This window comes from Heptranchias perlo, chromosome 4 (genome assembly GCF_035084215.1).
Source record: "Heptranchias perlo isolate sHepPer1 chromosome 4, sHepPer1.hap1, whole genome shotgun sequence".
In the NCBI taxonomy this organism is placed as follows: Eukaryota; Metazoa; Chordata; class Chondrichthyes; order Hexanchiformes; family Hexanchidae; genus Heptranchias; species Heptranchias perlo.
Window position 1 is genome coordinate 121,487,414 of NC_090328.1, and position 25,129 is coordinate 121,512,542.

General features: G+C 45.0%; 1 protein-coding gene across 5 annotated transcripts in view; it reads left to right on the plus strand.

Moving 5' to 3' along the window:
* The window catches only part of plppr1 (phospholipid phosphatase related 1), a 114,618-nt gene that overhangs the window by 76,849 nt on the left and 12,640 nt on the right, over window positions 1-25,129 (plus strand). For all 5 annotated transcript variants that reach the window (XM_067982279.1, XM_067982276.1, XM_067982277.1 and 2 more), the window contains 2 exons: window positions 677-809; window positions 16,105-16,355. In XM_067982279.1, coding sequence (XP_067838380.1) covers window positions 677-809; window positions 16,105-16,355 — 384 coding nt within the window. The remainder of the gene's footprint in view (window positions 1-676; window positions 810-16,104; window positions 16,356-25,129) is intronic.

Sequence of the window (25,129 nt, forward strand, 5' to 3'; positions counted from 1 at the left end):
AGGTTAGTCACTGGCCGTTCACTGCTGAATTTTGGCATCTGGTCCAACCCAGACCGATGGGATTAAAGTTTATAGTAAAAATGATTTTGTTGTGGAGGAATCCCTGAGCACGGATTACTAGGGGCGGCTGAGCTCTAGATTCTTACCCTTCAAGCCGTAGTGCCTGCCCAAGCTATACCAACAACAAGGGCAGGAGAAGAATCAAGCCTGAAATCACCGGGAAGAGGCATCTCAGCAGCGACGATGGGGTTGAATTAATTCACTCCATTGCTGTCGTTTCTGAACCAGCCCTTCAGTCAACGGTATCCCTTTCAGTGATAAGTCACTCTTGACATTGTCTGTCAAGCACTTCCTTGGTCTTCCTTGGCTTCTTGTTCCAAATGTGTTAAATATCTACGTTAAATATTGAAGAAAATAAGAGCCTGTATGAAGGGTAAGCACCCATAGCTCACCCACCCCCCGAGCATTCAGTATCGCTTCATCCCATCAGAGCGAAATCAACTTTTACTGAAACAAATCCCTTTCATTTTATTTTGACGTGATATCACTATTGCACACCATCTGGTTCTACCCATCTTGATGTCGTTGAAGGAACAAACGCTAATTATTTTGTCTGCGTCATTTTGCCTCTGCCTTGAATATGCTGGGTTATCGTGTGTATGTTATTTTGTTGCAGATTTTCATTGGTGAGATATCGATGTATTTTATAAAAACAACAAGAGAAAACCTCCTCCGTCAGGAGAAGACCATCGTAACGGGAGAGTGTTGTTACTTGAGTCCCCTTTTCCGAAGAATAATAAGGTTTATAGGTGAGTCACTATACAAAGCTGCTTCGATATTTGGGAGGCACATAGTTTCTATACCAGAAATAAGGGGAGGCAGCATAGGTACTCATTTCACAGTTCTCCATAGAGCAGAGAATTAATAGAGGTGTTCAAAATTATGAGGGGTTTCGACGGAGTAAATAGGGAGAAACTGTTTCCACTGGCAGGAGGGTCGGTAACCAGAGGACACAGAGTTAAGGTAATTGGCAAAAGAACCAGAGGGGAGCTGGGGAGAATTTCTTTTTTATGCAGCGAGTTGTTGTGATCTGGAGTGCACTGCCTGAAAGGGCGGTGGAAGCAGATTCAATAGTAACTTTCAAAAGGGAATTGGATAAATGCTTGAAGGGGAAAAACATTTGCAGGGCTACGGGGGAAGGGCAGGGGAGTGGGACTAATTGGATAGCTCTTTCAAAGAGCCGGCAGAGGCACGATGGGCCGAATGGGCTCCTTCTGTGCTGTATGATTCTAGGATTCTAGGTGCTGCAGATCAAGTTTCTGCGACTCTATGGAAAGGAGGGGAAACAAAATGGCTAATTTTGACTTTGTGCGATAGTGTAAAATGGGCCATATTGATTCACCTGCCCGTTATACATCTCTCCCGAATTTAAATTCCATTGCAGTCAATGAAAATGAAATAGGAATGTAGGAACAGGAGTAGGCCATTCAGCCCCTGATGCCTGTTCCGCTATTCAATTAGATCATGGCTGATCTCTATCTTAATTCCATCCAGCGCCTTGATCCCGTAACCCTTAATATCCTTGCCTAACAAAAATCTATCAATTTCAGTTTTGAAATTTTCCATTGACCCCCAGCCTCAACAGCTTTTTGTGGGAGAAAGTTCCAGATTTCCACTACCCTTTGTGTGAAGAAGTGCTTCCTGACATCACCCCTGAACGGCCTGGCTCTAATTTTAAGGTTATGCCTCCTTGTTCTGGACTCTCCCACCAGAGGAAATAGTTTCTCTCCATCTACCCTATCAAATCCTTTAATCATCTTAAACGCCTCAATTAGATCATCCCTTAATCTTCTATAGCCAGGGAAATACAAGCCTAGTCTATGAAACCTGTCCTCATAATGGGCGACTGAATCAATATCGCCCGTCATACACTATCATCCAAAGTCAAAATTATCCCCAAAAAGTCGATCTGTGCTCAGGTATTTCTGACGGTTGGTGAAATTATAAATGTGCAGTCTGGCCAGTTAAATAATATTAAGAGTTACAACATTATAAGAACTGGGCATCACATCATTTCTAAAACTTGTTCATAAAACTAGATTGAAAGCCTGCGTAAACACTGGGCATACAGTGCACTCTCAGAAGCTTTCTTTGTGCATTTATTCTTTCTGGAAGAATCGATTGAATGATAAGAAACCTTGGTCATGCTTTCACAGTCAAGAGTAACGGTATTTATTTAAGGACCAAAGCCACTGAACGTTTGAAGGGACGCTCCGTGGATCTCAGTATGTCAAAGCCCATCTGTTCCACACAGTGCGCTCGTCTTTTAACAGCAATGTTCTGCACACTCTGATACCCTTGAAGAAAGTAATATCATTTTTAATGTAGCCATTGCCTCTTAATTAAGGAGATTGTTTAGTGCTTTAAAAAAATGTCTTTCCATTCCCCAGTATTTTCCAACTTTTATTAAATTTAATTATTATAAAATGCTTTGCTGTGGAGCAGTAAGTAGTGTGTAGGTTCCAGTATATAATTCATCACATGGCAGGTTTACAGCCTTGGCTGTTTGGTAAGCAAGGCACTTTTACATTGCAGCTCTGGTCTTAGTAGAACCGTGCCATCCCAACATTCAGATGCTGTCGACATTTCTATCAGCCATTGTTCTCAATGAAAAACAACTACACCATGCGTCTTTAACGTAGTAAAAACGTCCCAAAGCGATTCACAGGAGCGATTATCAAACAAAATAGGCCATGTGTGATTTTTACCCCAGCAGTGGAGCACTCTAAAGCAGTGGGACTACATACTCTCTGGAGTTTAGAAGAATGAGAGGTGATCTCATTGAAACATAAAAGATTCTGAGGGGACTTGACTGGATAGATGCTGAGAGGTTGTTTCCCCTGGCTGGAGAGTCTAGAACTAGGGGGCATAGTCTCAGGATAAGGGGTCGGCCATTCAAGACTGATTTGAGGAGGAATTTCTTCACTCAGAGGGTTGTGAATCTTTGGAATTCTCTACCCCAGAGGGCCGTGGATACTGAGTTGTTGAGTATATTCAAGACTGATATTGATGGATTTTTGGACTCTAACGGAATCAAGGGATATGGGGATTGGGCGGGAAAGTGGAGTTGAGGTCGAAGATCAGCCACCATCTGATTGAATGGCGGTGCAGGCTTGAGGGGCCGTTTGGCCTACTCCTGCTCCTGTTTCTTATGTTCTTATAATTGCTGATTAGAAATTTGGGTTAGAAACCCAGTGGCAGCACACAAGACTCTTCTAAAACTGCGACCGATTCGGAGGCTTATATTTCTAACTGGCAAGTGAATCACAGATTCAGAGCACACACAAGAGGGCTGAAATTGGACTTTGCCGCTAGTGCGAATCGGGCTCACGGCACCCGATTTTTTTTGTTCCAATAGATGATGTCAAGAAGCATTTCTTTACACAAAGGGTAGTGGAAATCTGGAACTCTCTTCCCCCAAAAAGCTGTTGAGGCTGGGGGTCAATTGAAAATTTCAAAACTGAGATTGATAGATTTTTGTTAGGCAAAGGGTATTAAGGGCTATGGAACCAAGGTGGGTAGATGGAGTTGAGATACAGATCAACCATAATCCAATTGAATGGTGGAAGAGGTGCAAGGGGCTGAATGGCCTACTCCTGTTCCTATGAAGTGGCGGAGACCAATTTCACTTTTATGCTTCATTCAGTGGAAGCGATACGTGACGCAGTAATTTCGTGCAAGCAAACACAAACTTTAAAAACATGACATTTTGGAAAGACGCAGACATCCTCTTCATAGGGAGTAACGTAATCCACCCGAATGTCTTTTCAAAACAGGTCGAGATTGTCATTGAAAAAACCCACCAGTGTTTCTCATCAGCCAGTCTCTGCTAATTGTGCAAGGCAGGAGATGGAAATATTTGTGTGTGTACCTGTTAAGTATAGCAGAGATGCATTTAAGGGGAAGCTAGAAAATACATGAGGGAAAAAGGAATAGAAGGATATACTAATAGGGTGAGATGAAGTAGGGAGGGAGGAGGCTCGAGTGGAGCATAAACACTGGCATGGACTTGCTGGGCTGAATGGCCTGTTTCTGTGTTGTAAATTTTATGTGATTCTATGTAAGTAGTGCTTATGAGGAATGGTAAGTTAAAATGGGGACTCAAAAGTGCCGCCTAGGTAAGTACAGTAATAAGACAAGCAGAATGTCACTAAATGAATACTTAGCACAATGTGCACATATTTCTCTAGTCAAGTGCCACTAACTATAGCCTCATAAAATATTAGCATTTTTACTGTAAAGTTTTGGCACATTATGAAAAATGAACATTTGAAAGCTACTTTGAAACCAGGTCGTAACTGTTTAATTATAGATAGTGGGAAAGAATGCATTTAAGGGGAAGCTTGATGCATACATGAGCGAGAAGAGGATAGAGGGATATGGGGGGTAGGGTGGGACGAGGTCATTAGAGTGGGAGGAGGCTCGTGTGGAATGTAAACACCAGCACAGACTAGTTGGGCCGAGTGGCCAGTTTCAGTGCTGTTGAATTTATGCAATTCCAGAAAGGGGGTACAGTAGTATGGTGGTTATGTTACTGTGCTAGTATTCCAGGGGCCTGGACTAATAATCTAGAGAATGGGAATTCAAATCTCACCATGGCATCAGCTTATAGCACTTCAATGAAATCGCCTAGTACTAAGAAGGCTGTGTGTACCTGTGGAACTATGCTCCAGAATGACATAGTGCCTTCAGGAACGTTGGAAAGACATAAAAGAAAATGTGGAATGGAGCTGTTACATGGGAGAATTGTGTATTTCAATAGCAGAAAGTCCTTTATTACTTCAGAGGTTAGTGTAAATTGTCAGGCACATTCAACTCCGTTTTCCAACGTAATTGTCCTGTTAACTTTATTAAAATAGGGATATTTGTAATGACGAATAAGCACTGGTCAGTTCAGCTGAAACCATCTCACCATCAAATTAAAAACTAATTTTGGTTTAATTCGCATTTAATTTAGCTTGGTCCACACCGACACTCTTCCGAAAGACACTGTATCATTTCCTCTGTAGATCAACTGGAAATGGAGTGCAAGAGATTTTTGGGCAGCTGGTCTACTGAGGGTCAGAGGTGAGGAAAAGGGCCCCAGGGGCTGTATCACTGATACTAATATATTCAAACTAAGTACTGGAGGTTAAACATGTGCCAGGAAGCCTTCTGCTGTCATCTCCATTATTTGCCCACTGTTTGCTGGATGCTCCATGCTGGAAGGAGCTAAACAAATCCGCTGTGTGCGTGTTTGGGACTTGTCCACCTAATGCTTCCAAAGCGCATTGGGATTGAAGGGAGGTAATTGTGTACACAAAATATTAAGAACAGTACAGCACAGAAGGAGGCCATTTGGCCTATCATGCCTGTGCTGGCTGTTTTGAAAGAGCTATCCAATTAGTCCCACTCCCCCTTACTCGTTCCCTGTAGCCCTGCAAATTTCTCCATTTCAAGTATTTATCCTGTATAAAGGCTAGTATAAATTTAGTTTTCCTTGAGCATGGGGTCAGGCGAGCCTGGCAGGAGGGCGTGACTGGGTACCCGCAGGAATGGTTTATGGCAGTTGGGGGTGTGGGGGGGGGGGGGGGGTAGGCTAAGCGATCACAGTCGGGGGTGAGGGGGGTAAGCGATCACAGTCGGGGGTGAGGGGGGTAAGCGATCACAGTCGGGGGTGAGGGGGGTAAGCGATCACAGTCGGGGGTGAGGGGGGTAAGCGATCACAGTCGGGGGTGAGGGGGGTAAGCGATCACAGTCGGGGGTGAGGGGGGTAAGCGATCACAGTCGGGGGTGAGGGGGGTAAGCGATCACAGTCGGGGGGTTGGGTGGGGGGGGAAGCGATCACAGTCGGGGGTGAGGGGGGTAAGCGATCACAGTCGGGGGGTTGGGTGGGGGGGGGAAGCCCTGGGCCCTCAGTTTCTTTGTGGGGGTCGGAGAAACATTCCTGCTTCTCCTGGCCCACAAGAAAATCTTTTTTAAAAAATTGCTTACTTTTTGCGGCCCCCTTTTGTGGGGATTGGTTAGTCGGTAGAAGATAGAGAGTAGGGATAATGGGTATGTACTCGAATTGGAAGGAAGTGACTAGTGGTGTCCCACAAGGATCTGTGCTGGGACCTCAACTATTCATTATATTTATTAATGACTTAGATAACACAATAGAGAGCCTTATACCCAAGTTTGACGATGACACAAAGATTGGTGGCATAGCGTAGACGGGAGTGTAAAATTACAAAGAGATATTGATAGATTAAGTGAGAGGGCAAAACGGTGGCAGATTGATTTCAATACAGGTAACTGTGAGGTCATCCATTTTGGACCGAAAAAGGATCGTCCAAGTATTTTTTAAATGGTGAAAAGCTAGGAATAGTGGAGGTCCAAAGAGATTCAGGGGTCCATGTACACAGATCACTAAAATATACTAATCAGGTTCAAAAAATAATCAAAAAGGCTAATGGAATGTTAACCTTTATAACTAAAGGGCTAGAGATATAAAGGGAAATTTTGTTACATCTAATAAGCCCTGGTTAGACCACATCTGGAGTACTGTGTACAGTTCTGGGCACCGCACCTTAGAAAGGATATACTGGCCTTGGAAGGAGTGCAGCGCAGATTCACCAGAATGTTACCAGGGCTCCAAGGGTTAAATTATGAGGAGCGATTACATAAACTAGACTTGTAGTCCCTGGAATGTAGAAGATTAAGGGGTGATTTGATTGAGGATTTTGAAAGGAATTGATAGGGTAGATAGAGAGAAACTTTTTCTGCTGGTGGGGGAGTCTAGGACAAGGGGACATAACCTTAAAATCAGAGCCAGGCCATTCAGGAGAGAAGTTAGGAAACATTTCTTCATGCAAAGGGCGGTGGAAGTGTGGAACTCTCTCCCACAAAATTCAGTTGATGCTAGTCCAATTAATAATTTTAAATCTGAGATCGATAGATTTTTGCTAGCCAAGGGTATTAAGGGAAATGGAACCAAGGCAGGTGGAGGGAGTCAGGATACAGATCAGCCATGATCTCATTGAATGGTGGAACAGGCTCGAGGGGCTGAAAGGCCTTCTCCTGCTCCTACGTTCCCTCCTATGTTCCCACTGCTCCTTCACACCCAGTGCTCTGGGCAAGGCCACCAGGCCTGAAGTGGCAGCTGGATTCTGAATGGCATCATCAGACCCCGACTTGTGAATTTCAATGAGGCCCTCATCACTATGAACCTGTTTCAGTCCTGTAGCCTGGAAAAAAGCCTGATCGGCAGACCAGCCAACACATGGTAAAATTAAATTTAAAGGGATTCCTCGGAAACATTTTTAGTTAAGTATGAAGAGGGGTTTGTCAACCCTTCACTCAGAGTGTCCAATTTATTTTTAAAAAGTCAATAGTTTTCTCACAAAGCTGATCTAAACATTGTGCTGGTGGGGTCCGGTTTCGTGTAACATTTAATTTTTTAATTCCTGCCAGTGCAATGCTGTCCCTTCTATAGAATTTAAAAAAAAACTGAAACCCAGGGGCCAGTGACCAGGATTTTCACTCGGAACTGCACTCTTGTTTAAGAAGCTCACGTGCATTTGGGATTTTAACTGGGAATCACTGCGAGTTCACACATGATGGGAATTTGCAACCGTAATGTAAATTATACTTAAAGGGACACTGAGGTATAAATCTGTCTGGGGTGTTAGCAAATCAGCAGCCCAGATTTGCACTCCACCTGATTTTCTTTTCCATTCAAATTCCAAGATGAATTTATATTCCACTGACTTCATGAAAAGTGCTTGGTAAATCTTTTTGTTTCTTTACAAACTGTTGATATAATGTACGCCCCATGTTAATTTTACATCACTTATGTATGGCTTCATTGTGATAACAACGACAACTTGCATTTATATAGTGCCTTTAATATAATAAAACATCCCAAGGTGCTCCACAGGAGCGATTATCAAACAAAATTTGACACCAAGCTGCATAAAGAGATATTAGGACAGGAGACCAAAAGCTTGGTCAAAGAGGTAGGTTTTAAGGAGCGACTTAAAGCAGGAGAGAGAGGTGGAGAGGCGGAGAGGCTTAGAGAGGGAATTCCAGAGCTTAGGACCTAGACAGGTGAAGGCACGGCCGCCAATGGTGGAGCGAAGAAAACTGGGGACGCACAAGAGGCCAGAATTGGATGTAAACACGAGGTACAATTTTTTTGTAGCTCTTTCTCTGTTCTGGAACAAAAAAAGTTTGCCAAACACCTTTTAGTGAAGACAGTCCCCCTTTAAGTATAGGAGCAGAAATAGTTAAGGCAGTTACTGCTGGCCAGCTAGAATACAATGGCCTCCAAAACACTGCATGCAAGTAAATATAGCTGTAAGTCCAATAAGCACACTAGAATCAAACTGTGTCTGTTCCATTCGGTTAGCCAGGAATCCAAAGAGGTGGGAATAGTTTGACTACCCCAAAAGGCATTAAAAATGAATTTCAGTCGCTTTGTTCAGGCAACCCTCTTTGAAGATGAATGGAATTTAATCTCATGGGTTTGTTGAAGGATGAACTCTAAGAAGTAGTGTAGGCAAGTGATTCTTCACACTGCAGCATGGCTAACTGCACATACTATTAGAAGGTCCTTGTTCATTTATTTCATTTGGAGTCCTGGAGGCAATAGAGGGAGATGTGACAATAAAGTATTACTGTATCACCAAACTGCGAGAAGTAATTCCTTCCCCTCCGATGCAAATTTTGTAAAACAAGCTCTGCTAGTGTTAACGTTGATAGTATGACATGTTATCTAAAAGAAGGAATGTAGTTCAAAGGGAGATGTTAAATGCTGGAAGAGTCCAGGAAATCATTATCACATCATTATTCTGGATTCGTTTTTTTAGTTAGGGCATTACATTGATCAGACTGGTTTCTGTATAGTTTGAACAACTTGTGTGATGCAGATAACATGAATAAAAAAATCAGAGTGTCTATTGACACCACTGTGTCAGCCAATGAGTTGGAGGCAGGGTGGGACTTACAGCAGGACTCACAGCAAACAGTCTATTTTAGAGCAAATAATGTCTATTTACTCAACAAACAGCGTCTATTTAAAAAGAGTCTCTATGAACTACAGCAAACAGAACTCATGACTGAAACTACAGCACCGTCTCCCGATTTTAGTCAAAAAAATTGCATCACAAACCCTTCTAAATAATTAGACCAGCCGAATTTCTCTTGTCTATATTTATATTCACATTTAGATTCTCCTTAGAGCAGAGAAAACTAAGGAAAGATTTAATAGATTTAATAAATCATGAAGGGTTTTTAAAGAGTAAATAAGGAGAAACTGTTTCCACTGGCAGAAGGGTCGATAACCAGAGGACACAGATTTAAGGTAATTGGCAAAAAAACCAGAGGCGAGATGAGGAGAATTTTTTTTATGCATTTGTAATGATCTGGAATGCACTGCCTGAAACGATAGTGGAAACAGATTCAATAGTAACTTTCAAAAGGGAATTGGATAAACACTTGAAGGGGAAACATTTGTAGGGCTATGGGGAAAGGACAGGGGAATGGGACTAATTGGATAGCTCTTTCGAAGAGCCGGCACAGGCACGATGGGCCGAACGGTCTCCTTCTGTGCTGTATCATTCTATGATTCTATTTATATGAATCCTGGTTGTTTCTGAGCTCTGAGATAAATAAACAGTAGTAAGTTCTGGAAGGGCTGTACACTTCACTGTCTATGGGAAGACTTCTTACAAATTTCTTTCCAAATTCTTTCAGTGGAGATGTAAACCACTCCCCCACTTCCAAATCCCAGCAACCCCGCGCCCTTTGCAACGGTATAACCTCTGACCCATCATGAACATCGCCGGGGAGAGCTGCCAGGTCTCACAAGATGCCACCACATACAAGTGTCACAATGATACTTTTTGCGTTGGAGGTTGGTGAGGACAGGGGTGATAAGTGAGTGGGATAGGATATAGTTCTGGATGTGTAAGGTGAGGCTCAGCAGGCTGAATGAGGAAAGGGTTGGAGAAATCAGCCCTGAGGATGACAAAGGCATGGGTGAGGGTTACATCAGCAGTGGAGTGAGATAGGGTTGAAGTGGGTGGTACTGTAGAGGTGGAAGTAGATGCTCTTGGTGATACTTACGAACACACAAAATTGACAGGCGGGAAAAGATCAGCTGGTTCATCAAGTCTGCCCTGCACCATGATGGCCGGAACATCATGTCTAACACTTCCTCCCCATTCACCCTCCGCAGCCATGTAATCTCCCGGAAGAGACAAAAAAACAAAGAAAAAACCCAGGGTCAACAAGGGAAAAAATACTGTGGAAAATTCCTTTCCGACCCCCTCAGATGATCAATACCATTCCAGGAGATCACATGGACCAAGTGCTAGCTGTAGAGACACTTACCTTCTATATGATGCTATCTCTGCCCCAGTCATAGTTTGGATGTATGGTTTGAAGCTCACCTTGAGGGTCTCGGAGGACACCAAGATTGCGCACTGTTGAGTTTAGTCTGAATGGGCTTGATTTTAGGGTCGGGTTTCCTGCGGGTTTCCAGCGGGGGGGCCCGGAAAATCCCGATATGAGGTCACGTGACCGGATCGCGCCGCGATCCCGACCACTTCCGGGTTCCCCGACGACGTGCGGGGCTGCGTGCGTGGCCCCCGCTGGTGGGAATCCCGCAGGCAATTAAAGCCAGCTGGGTTCCACTTGAGAGTACTTACCTTGCTTGTTAAGGTCAGTTAATGAGCTGAATCAGCTGTCAAAAGAGGAAGTGTGGGATTTCACCTGCATCGCAGCGTGTTTCCCACACTGGGGGAAACAGTCTCTCTCCAACCAGGCGTGTTGCAGCCAGCAGCCTGTGGCAGGTGCCAAGGTGCACCCCACGGGGGAGAGCCCTCACCCACGCAGGAGGCCACCGCGTCACATAGGGCAACCCCTGCCCCCCACAACCCCCGCCAAGCCAGAGGACAGACCGACACGAATCTGCAGCCCCAGTCCGAGGAACCACCCACCTACCCTGCACAACCCCTCAGACCAACACCTGCCAGATGGGTGGTGCGTGGACACCCTCGGAGGACGAACAGCATGACCAGCCCCAGCAGCCTCGCAGTCCACGCCGTCCGCCGGAGAGACGTGGAGCCCCCCAACACGGGGTTGTTGCACGCCCACCTGCACAGCAGGAGGGAGGGCAACCGCAGAGAGAGACGCATCGCAGAGGGCACTACCCTCGCCACATGGTCCACAGACCGAGGCGAAGCTCCCCGGACCTCTCCGAGCAGCAGTGCACACGGAGGCGCAGATTCGCTCGACATGTAGTCGTGGAGATCTGCAGGCTCTTTCATGCCGAGCTGCTCCTGCCTGGCCCCAGCAACAAGTGCTTACCTGTCGCTGTCAAAGTCACCACCGCCCTCTACAACTTCTCCTCCGCATCCTTCCAGGGTGCAGCCGGCTGCACCGCCGATGTCTCTCAGTCGTCTGCGCGGACGAGCCCTGCAAATACACCTGCACCTACTCTGCAGTAACACGATGGGTGGCATCAGTGGTGGGTCCTCATAGTGATACCCAGGAGCGGGCATTATTGGACACAACAGACAGTATTCGCAGAGACATGGCAGTGGTGGTGCCAATATAATGTGTGCTGTTTGTTGCTCTGAAATTCAATATAGGTACCACCCATGGCAAACCCTCCGACACCCTTGTGCACCCCCTTCATGCTCACGAAACATTTGCCTTACGCTGCCTACTGCACATATGTGATGCATGCCCTGTGGCTGCAGCACAGGTGGTGGCAGGTTGAGTGAGGCTGGCCGTGAGGGAGATGCACGAGAGGGTGAGTATGGGATAGAGCCATGAGATTGTATGAGGATTGGGTCGCGTGTTAGTGGCAGGATGAGTACTGGCGAGGTGAGTAGGTGGAGGTAAGATGAGGATGGGGTTTGAGTGGGTATGAGGGGTGATGTGACAGAGTAGTGTTGGCGGTGCCGAAGGAGATGTGGGGTTGGGGCAGTGTTGTGGCAGATGGAGTGTAGGGGAAAGACTTCGTGTTCTCACTGTGGCTGACCTACTGAGGTCATTGCAGCGCCTCCTGCACTGTATGCAGGTGGGCGATATGTTGGTTGCGCAGGTGACCCCCTCTGCCACCTCGAGCCAGGCCTTCTTGGTGGCAGAGGCAGGCCGCTTCCTCCCGCCCGCCGGGTGGAAGATTTCTGTCTTCGCCCTCCTCCTCACCCCATCTGATGATACCTGGGGTGAGGCATCATTAAACTGGGAGCAGCCTTCCCCCTGGGCTGCTCCATGCTGAAATTTGTTCCATTGGTTGCAGCATCTGTCAGTGGAGGACTGCCCCTTTAACTGGAGAGCCTCCAGCTGACAAATCGTACTGTGCATGCGCAGCCCGCCCGACGCGCAGACCAGCAGCGCGGACCCCGGAGGAGCAGGTAATTGATTCCTATTAGTGTGTTGCCTGCTACGATCGCGCGGGCAACCCACTAATTTCACCGAGCGTGTTGACCACGCTCCCGAAACCCAACCCGCCGGAAACCCGCAGGCCTGCTAAAATCGAGCCCAATGAGAGGGTTGGGAATCAGGGACGAGAGAGTGAAGTTTGTAACAAGAGCTAAATAGGATACTTTCACATCAGGCCATTTAGAATGAAAGTCCTTGAACTACTTTTGCTCTAAACTGTAGCACAATATCGAATCCACAATATTGTCACTTTGTCATGATGATCACTGGTGCACAAATGTTCCTCAAACTCCCAACTTTCCACTGTATCAGACTTGCTACCAAGTATTATTGGAGTATGGACTTGCCCCTCCCCCTCTTTGTTATTATATCCTAAACAACGAAACAATCCTGCAATAGAGAGAAACAATTTCCTCTGGTGGGAGAGTCCAGAACAAAGGGGGCATAAACCTTAAAATTCGAGCTAGGCTGTGATGTCCAGAGCTGGAGGTGCTGTCAGAAAGCACTTCTTCACAAATCAGCCATAATTAATTACCCACCCTTTCTCTTAATTGCTCAGATCATTTTGTATTTTATGTGGAAAGGGAATGCATTCCAGATGGTGGCAGCAGCATGTCCCATATATCTGCAGACATGTCTGGGTAGTTCTGTTACACACCCAATGCACGGGTTAACCTTTCACACCAGAAAATTAAATAACACTTAGTAATTACCAGCAGTGTTCCAGATTTCATTTACAAAGTACTTAGGATTGTAACAAGTGACAAGTGACCAGAGATTCCATCAGAATATCTTATTAATGTTGGTGAAATCTAGGCACGATTTTCCTCTTCCTAGGAGAATTATAACATTTCTGCATCTAAAGTGCTTGTCAGATACGGCTCCTTTGCATTCATAAGTGTCATATTGACGAGATCCTTAGCCTCTGTGCTTATTTCTCCAGTGACTTTTCCCTTGAATTCCTTTGTCCATCCTGAAGGCCTTTGCTTGGGTCTTACTGCTCTGTTGTTCACTGGGGACGATTTTCCCCCTCCCAGCTGCCCTTTTCTCGCCTGAATAACTGGCGGTTGGCAGTTGAAAATTGGGGAAGGGGTGCCTCGACCGCCTCATTGAAGCCCTAGCCCACCTGATGCAATGTTACATTGGGCCTGTGAATGGGTGAGCAGCCCGCTCACCTGTGACAGGCCTCAGGCTGCTTAAATGTGTAAATCGGGGTCCTATGCCATGCACACTCCGCCTATTTGTACCAGGCATTGAGCAGGGACTGCAGGGGGCTGCTCCGAAAACGGCCCAAGAAATGTTTCATTGCTGTGGGCCCGGGAGGAGAAGGCTGCTTTTCCTGAGCCCACAAAAAACACCTACGGCCAGCTCCCGGCGCGTGTGAGGCAACCCCTCCAGACCCGACCTACTGGCTGGCCAATTTCTTGCCCTCCCTCGACTGGCGAGCTGCAGTAGAGTGCCCGTTTGGTGCCTGCAGCTCACCAAAGGCATTGAAACGAGAACCCCCCCTCTTCCCCCAACCCTTGGTTTGGGACCTCCCGACGTTGGCTTTGAGCGGGGGGTGAAGGCGAGATTGTGGGGGGGTTCTCAGCTGCTCCTCCTGCTTCGTGTTCGTTTCGGACGTTTCCCCCACGCCATGTCCTCAACCTGTGTCAATGACTACTCTCATTTTCAACTGCGGAATCAGGAACGAGTGCAGCAAGACTGATGTTTAAAAGTGCATCCTTTAGGCTGTGCTATGAAGTGGAGGTGTTCGAGTTGCAGCCTGAGGGCCAAGTCTGGACCACAAGCTCCTTTTATCCAGCCTGCGACAGCCCCAGCCAGTTCCTTGCGTCTCGTGCGCAAAACTGATTTATATTTCTGCTGAGGTTCAGTTCTATAAACTTCCCAGACCTGGAAGACAGGGAAAAGGCTGCGTCATAATTGATGGATTGGTTCAAATCCCACCGCAGCAGTTTTGAGAATTTGAATCCAGTTTTAAAGTATCTGGAAATAAAAAGCTGGTATCAGGAAAAGTGACCATGAAGCTGTCGGAATTTCGTAGAGACCCAACTGACTCACTCATGTCCTATAGGGAAGGAAACCTGCCGTCCTTACCCGATCTGGCCTGTATGTGACTCCAGTCCCCACCAACGTAGTTGATGCTTAACTGCCCTTTGAAGTGGCCTAGAAAGCCACTCAGTTGTATCAAACCACTACAAAGGATAGCGGTTCAAGAAGGAGGCCCATCACTACGGTTTTGATGTAAGGATGTCTTTTTTTGATGGTTTCCTGCCTGACAGGCCGGCCTGATTGACAGGCTGGTCTCAGTCGAACGGGAAAAGAAGGAAGAGGACATGAAGATAAGTGTTGGATGGGGGTGGGGGTGCTCAGTCATCGGGGGTCATCGATGGGGGGGGTCAGGGGTCAATCATCGGGGGTGAGATCAGTAATCGGTGGGGGGGGGGTCAGTCATCAGAGGGGGGTCAGTCATCGGGGGTCAGGGTCGGGGTCATCGCAAGGATCGGAGATCATAGGGGGTCGTAAATCGTCAGGGTCGGAGATCGTGGGAGGGGGGTCGGAGATCGTGGAGGTGGTCACTGCAGGTAGGCTTGTTGGGCCCCGGGGGGAAGCACTCCTGCTCCTCCAGGCCCACAAGCTGTGCTATGAAGGCACTTACCTGTAGTTTCAGGCCTACTCGCCTCCTCTCACATGGCGTGAAGTAGACGGCCCGGGAATCCCTGCCCCCTGGGATTAAAAGCAAAAAAAATCTGTCAAAATGGAGGCCCGCGGCCTTCTTGAAAGCTTTTACTGACCGACCTGCCTCCTAAGAGCGGGTTGGTTGCTCGCCCCTCGTCCCGCCTCCGTGAAAAGCGGAAGTGGACGGGTTGGGAGGCGGGTTCTAGATTTTAAACATTTTTACTGCACCCCCCCCCGCCCATCCCACCCGTTTTTCCGATTTAAAATCATGCCCAATGAATTTTTTTTTTAAAAATCAGAAAGCAGCTTTTTTGCACCAATTGGGAACAGGAAGTTTAAAGAGCTTCCAAGTTTTCGAGCTTCCTGTGAGGGGAAAGACGGGTAGTGGGGGGAAAGGAGGAGGGAGAGGGCTTGAATTTTTTGAGCATGGGAGTTTGGAAATTTTTGTGTTGGGCGAACTTGGAATTTTTGTGTATGGAGTGTTACTTTTTGTTCTTGGGTGGCTCTCACATTTTTTGTGTATAGGAGACCTGTTTTGTGCTGGTGGTTGTGGGGGGTGCAGTGGGGGCTTGGGATTCTTGTGTAGATGTTGTGTGATTTTTTTTTTGTGTCTGGAGGGCTTTGATTTTCCGTGTATGGGGATCTCTCACACCTCTGTGCATTGAGGCTCGATTTCTGCATCGTCATACTTGGTCCACTTACTGGTTCCGACAGTGGCCCCCCCCAGCTCCTAAACATTGGTCATTCCTGCTGTAAAGCATTGGTTTGAAAACTGGAAATGTCCTGAAAATTAATTAGAAAGGCAGGTTTAAGTAAATAACTGAGTTTGATGTCACAAGTTTGTAGTCACAAGTGGCTTAAAAAAAAGCAGTGTTGTGACTTAATCTCAGACCACAGAAAGGGGTAATATCTATTCATGAGTTTTTGTGTTTTCTTTTTCCCCAATAGGTGTGTTTGCATTTGGACTGTTTGCTACGGATATATTTGTAAACGCGGGTCAAGTGGTCACAGGGAGCCTAACTCCATACTTTATAACCGTTTGCAAACCTAATTACACAAGAGCCGACTGCCGTTCCCATTCTCGTTTCATAACTAACGAACGCATCTGCACTGGGAATCCTGAAGTCATTGCAAAGGCAAGGAGGTCCTTTCCATCGAAGGATGCATCTTTGAGCATCTACTGTGCCTTGTACGCTACGGTAAGAGTGTGTCTTTTCACAGGCGTTCTTCACATGGCTGATGTACTTTCATTCACCCTGGTGGGCCTCATGTTTTGGCACTGAATTCTGCTGTCCCACCCAAGCTTTGATGGTTTGGCTATGGCGGTAGGGTCCTCATCTAATCTTTACAACAACAACTTGCATTTATATAGCGCCTTTAACGTAGCAAAACATCGCAAGGTGCATCCGAATATCTTTCAGATGAGACGTTAAACCAAGCACCCGTCTGCCTCTCAGGAGGATGTAAAAGATCCCACGGCACTATTCAAAGAAGAGCAGGGAGGTTCTCCCTGGTGCCCTGGCCAATATTTATCCCTCAACCAACATCACTAAAACAGATTATCAGGTCATTATCACATTGCTATTTGTGGGATCTTGCTGTGCACAAATTGGATGCCGTGTCTCCCACATTACGACACTTCAAAATTGCTTCATTGGTTGTAAAGCGTTTTGGGACATCCTGAGGTCGTGAAAGGCGCAATATAAATGCAAGTCTTCCTTTCTTTTCTTTCCTTCACAGGAGCGTTATCAAAACAAAATTTGACACCGAGCCACATAAAGAGATATTAGGACAGGTGACCAAACACTTGGCCAAAGAGATATGTTTTAAGGAGCGTCTTAAAGGAGGAGAGAGAGATAGAGAGGCAGAGAGGTTAAGGGAGGGAATTCAAGAGCTTGGGGCCTGGGCAGCTGAAGGCACGGACGCCAATGGGGGGGTGATGAAAATGGGGGATGCGCGAGAGGTCACAATAGGTGGAGCGCAGAGATCTTGAAGGGTTGTAGGACTGAAGACGGTTACAGAGATGCAGGATGGGGGGATGGTTGGGGGGAAGGTGGTGAGGCCATCGAGGGATGTGATCACAAGTATGAGAATTTCAAATGCCGGACGGTGAGCACAGGGGAATGGGAATTGGTGCGAGTTAGGATACGGGCAGCAGAGTTTTGGATGAGCTGAAGTTTACAGAGGGTGGGAGGCCAGACACGGGAACATTTAAATAGTTGAGTCTGTTAGCACTTGGTAATTTGATAAGCTGTCAACTCTAATAATGGAAGACATGTTTGGTAAAATTGGATTGTTCGTAGAGATGATTTTCTCTTCTGGTTGCAGAGTTTTATAAGATTGATTTTCTGGTTCCAATTCCAAGGAACTTTAAAGAAATAAATGAGTATTTTATCACAAATTATACATTTGCCCTAGCCGTACACTTTTCAAAACCAAATGATGACCAATTACATATTTGCTCATGTCAATGTTAATGCATTATGGGCTGCAATCTCAGGGGATCACTACGAGAAGTCGGTACTCCATTAAGTTTTGTGTTATTGAGAAACCCAGATGAAGACCCAGAGTGCAGGACAATGTTGAAAAGAGGAAAAGAGAAGATAGGTAAATTCAGAAAGTAGTGGGTCAGTGGATTTGAGCTTGGGTTTTAAAACCCTAAAGATTGTAGAAGAAAAGGAAGAGTAAAGAAATCAAGGAGTTTCACTGTGTTGAAGTTGTAGAAATAATTGCGCCTATTTTAATCTAAAATCAGTCAGTGGGGCCTAAAATCGGTCGGGGACGTGGGGGTAAATCAGGCGTATAACCCGAACACACCCAATTCTTGATGGGCGGGTTACGTTAAAATCATGTGGATTGGAATGGGAGATGGCCGGGAGTGACACTCTGTGTAACTGTTTTAACATTTGAGTGCACTTCCTGCATGTCCATGATCCTCTTTCATGCTGTGATGTTAGCACCATGGAGGAATTTACCAGCAGCACTAGAAGTCTAAAGCCCCTCCCTCATGTTTTTAGAGTTGTCTCAAAATGAAAGGTAGTGACTCAGAATCTGTTCTGTGGCCCTGTTCCCAATTGGCCACAAATATGGGAATAAACAATCTTTTAAGAAAATATAATTTTGAAAAATGGCTTTGTCCACTATGATGCTCCCAAGATGGCCATGGAGTCAAAGCCTATGTTACATAAAATAGTCAGTTAAATCCACTCTAAAGTAAAAATACTCAATTGGTGGAGGGCTAATTTCAGTGGGTTGAGAACAGATCTGGCCTGGGTAAATTGGAGTCAAAGATTGGCAGGCAAAACTATAATTGAACAGTGGGCAGCCTCTAAAGAGGAAATGATTCGGGTACAGACAAGGTACATTCCAACGAGGGAGAAAGGGAGGGCAACTAAAGCCAGAGCTCCCTGGATGACAAAGGAGATAGTGAGTAAGATGAAACAGAAAAAAGGGGCTTATGACAGATGTCAGGTTAATAACACAAGTGAGAACCAGGCAGAATATAGAAAGTTCAGAGGGGAAGTGATAAGGGAAATAAGAAGGGCTAAGAGAGAGTATGAGAATAGACTGGCGGCCAACATAAAATTAAATCCAAAAGTGTTCTACAGACATGTTAACAGTAAACGGGTAGTAAGAGGAGGGGTGGGGCCGATTCGGGACCATAAAGGAGATCTACTTATGGAGGCAGAGGGCATGGTTGAGGTACGAAGTGAATACTTTGCATCAGTCTTTACCAAGGAAGAAGATGCTGCCGGAGTCTTGGTTAAGGAAGATATAGTTAAGATACTGGATGGGCTAAAAATTGAGAAAGAAGAGGTACTAGAAAGGCTAGCTATACTTAAAGTAGATAAGTCACCTGGTCCGGATGGGATGCATCCTAGGTTGATCAGGGAAGTAAGGGGGAAATTGCAGAGGTACTGGCCATAATCTTCCAAACATCCTTAGATATGGGGGTGGTGCCAGAGGACTGGAGAATTGCAAATGTTACACCCTTGTTCAAAAAAGGGTGTAAAGATAAACCCAGCAACTATAGGCCAGTCAGTTTAACCTCAGTGGCGGAGAAACTTTTGGAAACGATAATCAGGGACAGAATTAATAGTCACTTGGACGAGTGTGGATTGATTAGGGAAAGCCAGCACAGATTTGTTAAAGGCAAATCGTGTTTAACCAACTTGATAGAGTTTTTTGATGAGATAACAGAGAGGATCGATGAGGGCAATGCATTTGATGTGGTGTATATAGACTTTCAAAAGGCGTTTGATAAAGTGCTGCATGGTCGGCTTGCTATTAAGATTATGGCCCATGGAATAAAGGGGGCAATAGCAATATGAATACAGAATTGGCTAAATGACAGGAAACAGAGAGTAGTGGTGAACAGTTGTTTTTCGGACTGGAGGGAGGTGTGTAGCGGTTTTCCCCAGGAGTCGGTGCTAGGACCATTGCTTTTCTTGATTTATATTAATGACTTGGACTTGGGTGTACAGGGCACAAAACTTGGAAGGGTAGTAAACAGTGAGGAGGATAGTGATAGAATTCAAGAGGATATAGACACTCCGATGGCATGGGCGGACACGTGGCAGATGAAGTTTAATGCGGAAAAATGAGAGGTGATGCACTTCGGTAGGAAAAATGAGGAGAGGCAATATAAACTAGAGGGCACAATTCTATAAGGGGTAGGGATCTGGGGGTATATGTGCACAAATTGTTGAAGGTGGCAGGGCAGGTTGAGAAAGTGGTTAAAAAAACATATGGGGTCCTGGGCTTTATAAATAGAGGCATAGAGTACAAAAGCAAGGAAGTCATGATGAACCTTTATTAAACACTGGTTTGGCCACAACTGGAGTATTGTGTCCAGTTCTGGGTACTGCACTTCAGGAAAGATGTGAAGGCCTTAGAGAGGGTGCAGAGGAGATTTACTAGAATGATTTCAGGGATGAGGGACTTTAGTTACATGGATAGACTGGAGAGGCTGGGATTGTTCTGCTTGGAACAGAGAAGGTTGCGAGGAGATTTGATAGAGGTATTCAAAATCATGAAGGGTCTAGACAGAGTAGATAGAGAGAAACTGTTCTCATTGGCGGAAGGGTCAAGAACCAGAGGTCATAGATTTAAGGTGATTGGCAAAAGAACCAAAGGTGACATGAGGATTAACATTTTTACACAGCAAGTGGTTAGGACCTGGAATGCACTGCCCGAGGGGGTGGTGGAGGCAGATTCAATCATGGCCTTCAAAAGGGAACCGGGTAAGTACTTGAAAGGAAAAAGTTTGCAGGGCTACGGAGATAGGGCGGAGCAGTGGGACTAGCTGGATTGCTCTTGCATAGAGCCGGCACGGACTCGATGGACCGAATGGCCTCCTTCCGTACTGTAACCTTTCTATGATTCTATGAAATCCTCTTGTTGGATGTGCTGCATTTCATCCTCTCTCAATACTGTCCCGAATGGCCCCCACTATCTATAACTAAAATAGAATACATTTGATATAATGCACGCAATGCACTCTGTCTGCAATGCATACAAACACTTGTTAATACAACATTGCATCAGATTCAGCTAATATTGGCAATTACTATATGGTTGAGTAGAATCTAAGACATTAGATATCCAGCTATAATTAATTTATGCTTAATCAGCATCAACATAAAAAATTACGGCAATAAATAATTTTCCAGAAGTACAGCAAATTAGATTCTGTGTACAGATTTCTCCTTTCATTACAAATGGATTAAATTTCTGATGAGGCCAAGCGATTCCTCATTTCAACCACCGCCCACCCACCCCATCCGCTCCAGTGTACAGTGTGTGCGATAGAGGGAAGCGGAGACTTTGAGAGTGAGAGGCCTAACGGCTGAGAAGTCACTTAGCCGTTCCTTATAGGTTACATCCACCCAATCACAAGTATTAGAAGTAACTTACCTTTGTTCAAGTGAAAGAAGGGCTAATTCCCGCAGTCCAGCACATCCCAATATGAGCAATTTATCTATCTTGCTAAATTGCACTTGCTCTGAATAAGAATCGATTGAAATGATCAGAAAACTGTCCTGTTTCCGAGCAGTATGATTGAGTATGCAATTGTTGTGCACGGCTTGCAAAATACAACAAATAATTGCACACTCTGTCACACTAGTTGAAAATTGACCCATTCTTCCCAGAATGTTCTGTTGATATTTTGTTCCTTTCACTTAAAATTCAATATAACTATCAGGAAAGACTGAACAGGCTGGAAAAGAGAAGGCTGACGGGTGACCTAAAAGAGGTCTTTAAGATTATGAAAGTGTTTGATAGGTTAGACGTAGAGAAGATGTTTCCACTAGTGGAAGAGACCAAAACTAGGGGCCATAAATATAAGATAATCACTAATAAATCCAATAAAGAATTCAGGAGAAACTTCTTTACCCAGAGAGTGGTTAGAATGTGGAACTTGCTACCACAAGGAGTAGTTGAGGCGAATAGCATAGATGCATTTAAGGGGAAGCTCGATAAACACATGAAGGAGAGAAAGGCTATGTCAATAGGGTTAGATGATGTAGGGTGGGAGGAGGCTCGTGTAGAGCATAAACACCAGCACAGAGCAGTCGGGCCGAATGGCCTGTTTCTGTGCTGTAAACTTCTATGTAATTTTGGATTTCTACATTACTGCACAGGCCATTGTTGTTGTTGGGAAAGAATTACCTAGCAACGGTATTAATTGCTGACAGAAAGAGTCGATTATTCTTCATTGATGTTGCCATCAGGAAGATGGAGAGTCAGAATTCATAGTTGTCAACTGAAAGATATAGAAGAAGGCAGACTCAAGATTTCTTCCTGTCAACACAAAATGTGGAAGAGTTTCTCCAGAGTAAAAATGATTTCTTAGTCTAGATCAGGGAAAGGAAGGTTCTAGATTGAAGCTTCACAATGAATGGCCTTATCCTTGCGCGTTTATGAGAACGGTGTGTCTGGCCCTGAATGCCTGCGGGTATCCTACTGGTCACCTGCTGTAACTCCACGCGGGCAAGTGGAGGTCCCCTCTCCCCCACCCCCCCCAATGGAATTGGCGTAACTGGCTCAAAACAGTCATTTCCCGAGTGGTCTTGTGGTCTCCCACCAGACTTACAACAGGATGCTGGTTGAATCCCTGCAGAATCTCAGGGCCTTTGTATTTAAATCTTCATTTCAAACTATTCGGGGGATGGCAAGTCTCCCTGTTTAGGTTATTTTTCTTTGCTGTGTTTCCATGTTTAAATGCTAAAGCTTCCCGTGTATCTGAGGCCTCAGCTCCCAGCACCTCTTCAAAGTTGGTCCATTGGAACCATAGACGTGCCAAACTACAAAACTCAGAAAAGCTGACAAACAGTTTCAATGAAGCTAACAAAGCCCCCTCCCTCCCCACAACCACCACAAAAGCTGCAAACTCAAAAAACATTGTACAACTGAAAAGCAGATAAAAGCCTAAAGCCAAACAATTGTGAGAAATAAATTCCTCTTCATTACATTGGATTTCAGGATTTCACTTCGTGTTTCGAAATCACATTCTGCAGTTGAGTTTGTTTCTTCTGTGGAAACTGAAATGGTTTTACCTATGAATTATGCAAAGGAGTGGTTACAATGAGAGTGCAGTGGGACATGACTAACGAGTTCTGGTGGTGCAAATGTTATTTCCTGGACGGGTGATCTGGGGGCATATCGTCCGAGAAATGTTTATTGTTGATACTTTCTTTAATCCGTTTTCCGGCATTATGAAGCGTACTGTGATTCTGCGTTTGAAACCAAAAATAATTTATTCTGGAATGGTTTTTTTAAAAGTTGTTCTAAAAGTCACAACTAACCCTTGATTGTTGCACCACCATAAATAATAAAATTATTGTACCAGACATAAATAATACAATTTTTTAAATGCAAAAAGCACTTATATAAAGAAGAGTGAACAGGATGAATTTTGGGGGCAGGTAAAGCTCATGTTAGCTCCAAAAGGGGAGCATTAGGATCTATGATGATCATAAACGGTGTGGGTGGGGGGATTAAAGTGCTGGGAGAGAAGCCTAGGCCATGTTTCTGCATCTAGCTTTGGCAATGCAACAATGATAGTTATCCATATCAGCAGGTCATCCACCACATAATAGTTCTAAGTAACATAGAAACATAGAAAATAGGAGCAGGAGTAGGCCATTCGGCCCTTCGAGCCTGCTCCGCCATTCAATATGATCATGGCTGATCCTCTATCTCAATACCATATTCCCGCTTTCTCCCCATACCCCTTGATGCCTTGATTCTATATGCTTAAGAACTGGTGCAAATACTGCCTGTAAACTCATTTTGGAAACAAACTATTCGTGTGCAAACTGGGCTGAAGCTAGAGAGCACATTCGTGGTGGGAGAGGAAAATTAAATGGAAGTGAAATTTTACTTGAAGGGGAGTGTCACAATAGGGGGACAAAAATTCAAAAAAGCCTTTGGAGGGCTTTTAAAGTATCTAGGCTTTTGCAAAGGCAAATGGAGCAGGGGATTAAAAAGCGGCAGTCAAAAATTAAGAGAAAAAGAATCCTGGGTGCAGATAAGGATGTCAGGGCTTTGGAGAGGGTGCGGAGATTTACCAGGGATGGGGGACTTCGGTTATGAGGAGAGATTGGAGAAGCTGGGATTGTTCTCCTTAGAGCAGAGAAGGCGATTTAATAGATGTGTTCAAAATTATGAGAGAGTAGATAGGGAGAAACTGTCTGCACTGGCAGGAGAGTTGGTAACCATCAGACACAGATTTAAAATAATTGGCAAAAGAACCAGGGGGTAATGAGGAGAATTTTTTTTTAACACAGCGAGTTGTTATGACCCGGAATGCACTGCCTGAAAGAGTGGTGGAAGTAGATTCAAAGTAACTTTCAAAAGGGAATTGGATAAATACTTGAAAAGGAAAAATTTGTAGGGCTATGGGGAAAGAGTGGGACTAATTGGATAGTTCTTTCAAAAAGCCCGCACAGGCACGATGGGCCGAATGGCCTCCTTCTGTGCTGTATGATTCTATGATATCGACCTCTCTGCTGACCCAGACCCTTAGTCGTTGTCAGGTACGTGTGACAGGGCCTGCAAAAATGGTTGGTGCCATCATAATGGGTGTAACCAATCAGGCAACGCTGACTCCTGATCACCCTGCTGTTCAAACAGTACCATGTTGTAACTTTGCTCTTCTTTCAATGGACATTGGCCATATCAGCTATGACTGTAATACTGAATGGCTCCACAGAGCAGCATTCTTCCTGGCCCCTGAATGTCAACCAAGGTGGTTTCAAACCGGAAGAGTTTGCTACTCCATAACATCTACCATGGTCTTATCACTCCAAGGTTGGACCTTTTGTCAGAACGGACTGCAGTGATATCACAGTAGGGTGGCAGAATGGCCTGGTGGGAAGATTTCCCTTTCATCGGACGCAAATGGAAAGGGAAATCGGAGTGAAAGAAAAAATAAACCATTAATAACAGGTTTTCTAGGAGATTGGAGTGCAAACAATAAGAGAGAATATGAACAAAAGAAAATTATTGGCATTCTTTTAATTACTTGTTGCCCCTCAGGCCTCACAGCAGTCTGGTGCTCCTTCAGCCTGTTCAAGTAATATTGTGGAAGTCTTTGCTAAACTGCATTTAGTTTTGTGAATTCATGGCTCGGAGGATGTCCTTCACCAGAGAACTCATTGATTGAGAAAGATAGAGTAAGAGTGCACTCTTAAGCAGAGGTTAATGTTCTGCTGGAGGCAATCAGCTAAAGCCCATAAGAAGGGTTTATACTGCCGTAAAACTACAGCAACCATAACCGTTGTTTATTAGCTTTTTAAAATCGGTACCATGGTGTCATACTTTAGAAAATTCCCATGAAAAATGCAGTATGGTGTTTAAATGTTACACCGAATATGATTTATTTGATGCTGCTGATACACGATTAGGTCATTGTTTGACATTTACTAAAATGTGTTTCTTTTTTGGTTGCAAGAAATTGCTGTTTGAC